Here is a 6,000-nt window from a genome sequence, read left to right on the forward strand (position 1 = left end):
TCACCTAATAAATTACTCAGAACAACCCACAAGATTTCTCAAAGGTGATACATAAAGATTTGGGCAGACCCTCAGTTTGTTCAGACACAGTTCATTTGATCCTAGAGATTTTAAAGTAAATGAGTACTCTGATTATTTTTCTATATAATTCAAACTTTAATCCAGCTGTCTCATCCCATTCTGGTAGCAAAATAGTCGTTCTTTTTTTCCCCTTTGTTATCTTTTACCATTTTGTCATCAGCAAACATGTACCATCTAATTGCATGTTGTTCTTGTTTGGATCATCTTGAATAACTTAAAAAGTACTAGTTCCAATACTGAGGCTTGGTAGTTTCTCTCTTCTTTACACCATTCTCTTGCAAGAGCTGCCTCATGTATTTTGTTCTCCTAACTAGAATATTCCTTCATAAGAGGAGTTTTCCTCATCTTAAAACTCTCCTTTTCCTCAGGATTTTTGCTAAGCCCTTTCATGAAGGAATCTTCAAATTTTAAGTAAACGATATTCATTTGTTTTATTTATATTCAGTATAGTACAGCATACTTAGTATAGTCATTTTATAAACAGATCTGCTTGAGAGCTATAAAGAACTTGAGAATGTAAAGATAGCTCTTCAAAACCAGGCCAAAGACCTATCTTTATTCAAGACTAATAGCAAGAAGAAACAGTAGACTGCTTAGTAATGGATCCCTGGGCAGAGGTTGGACTAGATCAGAGGTGTCCAACTTTGGCAGCTTTAAGACCTGTGGACTTCAGCTCCCAGAATCCCTCAGCCAGTCATGTGGAGTTAAAGTCTTAAAGTTGCCAAGTTTGGACATCTGGACTAGATGATCTCCAGAGTTTGTTCTATTTTGGATAGATTTGGCCTGTTGAATTTCCTTTTCAACCACATTCTTACCAAACCATTCTTTTCTAAAAAAAAAAAAAAAATCCTTTGCAGTTTTATATAACTATTGAACTTCTTTTTGTTTATTCTACTAATACATGATTTGAATAGCAGTAGCATTTAGACTTATATACTGCTTCATAGTGCTTTACAGCACTCTCTAAGCAGCTTACACAGTCAACATATTGCCCCCAATAGTCTGGGTCCTCATTTTATTAACCTTGGCAGAATGGAAGGCTGAGTCAACCTTGAGCCAGGTGAAGATCAAATTTCTGTCACTGAGAGTGCAGTTAGCCTGCAATACTGTATTCTAACCACTGGCTCTAAACTTATATTTATGCAGTTGCTTCTTTCCATTTGTTTCAAGAATATATCCAGCAGATCTTGTCTACTGTTTAGGATTAAATGCAAATTAGCATCCCATTGATTCAGTTTCATGACTTGGTGTTTAATCTTCTAGAGTTGTAGAATTTGTACCTCTTTATTTTGACAAGACACGAATTTGGAAAGTCATGTCAGGTTGCTACAGTAATTCAGTCGGAGAATCATTGATTTCAGTTATCCTCATATTAAATTGCTGGAATGATTTCTCCTTTAGATTCCTTCCTGATTTAAGTTTCCCCTTCAGGATCTTCTCTAGTACTACTGAATGAACGTGGATGCCAAGTATGGTTAGTTGCTGTGATTCTGTGAGGGAGTCCCTTCCTTCTGCAATTTGACATTATGTTCTCTTGATTTACTGTACAATGTCCCACATTTATCATTGCTGTTTTCCCTATCCTGTCCTTTAGAAGCTATATCTAGAAGTGATCCTGTTTCACTAGATTTCCAGTACACTGCCATCATTACCTATAAGTTCCTGTATAAAACTGCCCTATCTTGCTTTGAAAACCAACAAATAAGTATATAAATATCTAATTCTGGTGTCTTCCCCAAACATCTTCAACAAATGCCTTTGGCTTTCTTGGACCTTACTTTCTATACAAATGAAGGCAAATATATGTGTCCCAGGACAATATTGCAGGATCCAATATGGGTAGGTCACCAGAACCAGAACTCTCTAGAGAAGTTCCCTGAAGATGGGCTCCAGCACAAATCCAAAAGTTCGGAAGGCAAAACTTCTGATGCTGATGACTTACCCAGATTGGATCCTACTTATTTCTTATTTCCGTGTTTTCTCTATTTGGACAATTAAAAATAGTTTCATCCTTCAGTACTTGGGAGAGTGTAGTTTTATTTCAGGGGGTCACTTTAAAAACTTTATGCTGTCATCTTACTGTTCAGTAGCTGTGTGCCTGATATCTAATTCAAGAAATAAAGAGGCATTGGAGGAGAAGTTCCTCTTTCTTCACTAAACTGGTTGCTCTGGAGAAGATGGAAAATTAACAGGTTTTGAGAAGTTTCTTCTTGGAGCTTCAGTTGTTGTCTTTTTGCATGGGAAAGATGCAATAGACATGATTTTAGTTCTGTCCTATTTGACCTGAGACCTTGTAAATACCAATAAAGGAGAATATTTATAGTTCAGGGTTGAAATGAGGAGTCCTTGGTGCTCTCTGGGCTTGGTTGTTTTCTTGCAAGAAAACAACCAAACTCAGAGAGCACCAAGGACCCCCTCACCTTGTAATTAGTGGTGGCCTCAATGTGTGTTAGCAAAGGATTGCAACGTTTGTTTATTTTAATGTATTTGTTAGATTTATACAGAAGTCTGCCTTTCCTCCAGAAGACATATGTAGCATTCCCTCTTCCAGTTTTTTCCCCACAACAGCAACCCTGTGAGATAGGTTGAGCTGAGAGAAAATTATTGGTCCGGCTGAGTTTCTGGGGGCAGGGGTGGCTATAAACTCACCAGGCCTTGTCTCATCAAAAATGTAATCCCTGCACTACACTGGTTGTCTCACAGATGCTGCTGCTTTTATACCAGTCGTTCATCCATCCATCCATCCCCTGTTCTGCCTTTCGGGCAGAATTTTGGTCTCAGGCCACAAAATATTTCTCATCCCATGCTCCCCAATTCTTTTTTTTTTTTAAATGAGAAGCATCAGGTCTTTGAGGGCTTCTACATGCCTTATAGAGTATATCTCTTCAGAGAGCAGACTTAAACCCAAGCCCAGAAGAGCCTTTTAAATCTCAGCTTTTATGTCAGGTGTCCTTTTTAGAATCACATCGTGTGTTGTTTTCCCTTTCCTCTTCCCTTAATACCAGCTTGTAATAGAAAAAAGAAGACAGCAACAAAGTTCATAGTTGTAGCCCATATCAGATATGACTTTGAACCTGAAGGAGACCCTTTGGGACCCTTCCTATACAGCAGAGATGGAAACTTGCAGCATCTCCAAATGTAGCTCTTAGCCTCTCTGGTTATGATTGCTGAGAATCCACTAACATTTTGCAAATAAGAATTACCTGTAAACTGTAACCGTAACACAAGCCACATTTATTTATTATGTATTTTTATCCCACCTTTTATTACTTTATAAGTAACTCCTTCCTTCCTTCCTTCCTTCCTTTATTTTCCCCTTAACAACAACCCTGGGAAATGGGCTGAGAGGGAATGACTGGCCCAAGTCTCCTCACCAGCTTGCTAGTCATGCCAAAAATGAGATTAGAACTCTCAATCTCCTAGTGTTTGGCCCAAAGTCACCCAGCTGGCTTTCATGGCTAGGGTGGGACTAGAACTCATAGTCTTCTGTTTCTAGGTCAGCACCTTAACCACCACACCAAATTGGCTCTTACAGCTAAAACAGCAAACATATACACAACATTGCCATCCAAGCCATGAGCCATCCTGTCCCAAATGTTAAGAGCACTCCAAATTGGCCTGATCCAAGACACATGGGCGCTTGTTAGGGTTCTCTGTTACAAGATACAAACATTGGGTTTTGCAGTTTTTTTAAATAGTTTGTTAAGTCTAATACAATTCAGAGTTATATTATGTAAAATGGTTATTTTATGGAATTATAGTGCAGAATCTTATCATAATTTCGACATTAAAAAAAACCCAGTGAGATTCAGAGGTGATAATGGAATTCTAGTATCAAGCAAGATATGTGGAAGAGTTTGAGGCCATAGAGGAAAATGAAATATTGATAGGCAAGAGGGATCAAGTCAAAAAGATTCTAAAAGCCCAGGTGAGACAGCATTTTGGTTTGATTCATTAGAGGGTGAAATGGACCAGTGGTACAAAAACGGGTCAGAAAGAGAGCATGGATTCCTTAGGTCATCCTTCAAGCGTTTGTTTTGGTGATCAGCGATAGAGGTTAGATTAAACTGAAAGCAGGTCCTGGGAACATGGGGGGAATGTTAATCGATACCTGGGTGGAGAAAAATGAGTAGAACTAGCAAAGAGAAAGGTTTCCTGACCACCCTCGACCTCTTCCCATCCCTAGGTCCTACTGATACAAGTCAGGTATGGAGGGTTGTGGGAGATGGATCTGTCCCCAAATGCTGCTGCTGCTGCTGCTGCTACCGCTACCACCCTGAGCCTTTTCTTCTCTCTGTCTTGTTAACCAAGTCTCGTTTTGTTACTTTTTTTAGCTTGGCAATGAGGAGCAGCAGTTGGCGTGGGCCAAGCGGGAGAGTGAGAAGGCAGAGCAGGAAAGGCTGGCGCGATGGCGAAGACAAGAGCAGGAAGACCTGGAATTGGCCATTGCACTCAGTAAGGCCGACATGCCAACTTCTTAAAAGCAAGGGTGGCCATCAAGCAGACCTATTTCCCGGTACCTGTTCTAGATCCCTGATGTCCTTGGGCCATTTTCCTTTTTTTTTTTTTTTCTTTCCCGTTTTTATCTCATGACTTCCAGCTACTCGTGGGGCTGACTGTTGAGGAGCAAACTGCTATTGATGGGCTTGGCTTCACGGCGGTCTTTTCGTTTTGTTTTGTTTTTAAATTAAGTTAGACGTTCTAGGCTGAAAACGTTGCTTGTAAGAGAACTTGCAGCAGCCCCTTCCCACTGACTGCCAGATTTTGCTGCGCTGCAGAAAACAGTAGCATTAACGGAGCTGCCTCTCAAAACTTCATTTTTTGTGGAGTGGCAGCGCAGTCACAGAAGCTGCCGCTCGCCTCTGGGTTCAAGGAGAAGTGTGATCTTCATAAAGAGATTGATTGTTTTTATTCTGTAGTTAAGTCTCTTTTGATTTTTCTTCTGTTGGTCAGTGGCCTGAAATACAACTCGTCATCAGAGTTCCTTTCTTGTGCATTTTGTGCTTTGTCTTAAGAAAACAACTCCCTCTCCCTAGATATTTATAAATTAAGAGGGCAGACGTTCATCAAACCATAGGCTGGAAACTCGGCTGATAGGATGCTTCTCCGTGAAAAAGCCTACCCTGTTTATAGAAAGCCAACTTGTCAGAGAGAGAAAAGAAGGTTCCAGCTGAGTTCTCTCCCGAGATGCTAGTAAGGGGAGAAGGCCAAAATTAAGCGACTCCTTATGCCTTTGATTAAATCTGTTGCGTAGAGTCCGTTACCTTCTGAGCCCACATCTCTCTACAACCAAAAGTGCGCTTTGTTGAACAAGAAGTTTCGCTTCTAACCATAAACGCTTTGTTGTACAAACGAGAGCATCTTTTAACCAACACCAAATCATACTGAAACCAGGGGAAACTGTTGCGGCTAAGGGCAGGGCCGTTGTGTGTATGTTACCTGGAAAACAGATGAAAATAATAATAATAATAATAATAATAGTAATTTGGTATCTTCGGAACTGTGGCTGCCCTTGTGTGTGTTTGCCTGTCTTTCTGAAGTGTGTTTTGTTGATGGAAAAGATGTGGCCCGGAGGGGAAGGCGGGGTTGGTTGGGGAGGGGAGGGGGCAGGCCTTCAGTTAATAGGAAGAAATGCCAATGCAACAATTGGTGTTCAACCAACTGTGCACAACTGACTGCTTTCTTTGCAAATGGGACGCTTTCTTTTAACTTCACCCTTTCTGTTTTAGCCATTGGTCCTCCATGATGGGCCTTTATTCTGGGATTTGACTTCAGCTAACTTTCAGGGTTACTTGTGCACGTGTGTATGTATTTGGGCTTTGAGATTCCTTATAAAGGCAGAGAACGGGCAAGGGAGTTGAAATATTGGGATTATGCTGAAAGTTTGATTTATGGCTACTGTGTATAACCCCTACCTTG

At 40.5% G+C, this 6,000-nt stretch overlaps 1 protein-coding gene across 22 annotated transcripts in view; it reads left to right on the top strand.

Moving 5' to 3' along the window:
- Positions 1-5,063, top strand: part of EPS15L1 (epidermal growth factor receptor pathway substrate 15 like 1) — a 47,455-nt gene extending 42,392 nt beyond the window's left edge. For all 22 annotated transcript variants that reach the window (XR_015741341.1, XM_087922882.1, XM_087922898.1 and 19 more), the window contains one exon: positions 4,416-5,063. Coding sequence is in view for 21 of the 22 variants with exons in the window: in XM_087922882.1 (XP_087779008.1) it covers positions 4,416-4,562 (147 nt within the window). In the remaining variant the exon portion in view is untranslated. The remainder of the gene's footprint in view (positions 1-4,415) is intronic.
- The last annotated feature ends 937 nt before the right edge of the window (positions 5,064-6,000 follow it).

Source organism: Pseudonaja textilis, chromosome 1 (assembly GCF_049901715.1).
Source record: "Pseudonaja textilis isolate UNSWEBS1 chromosome 1, rPseTex1.2, whole genome shotgun sequence".
Classification (NCBI taxonomy): Eukaryota; Metazoa; Chordata; class Lepidosauria; order Squamata; family Elapidae; genus Pseudonaja; species Pseudonaja textilis.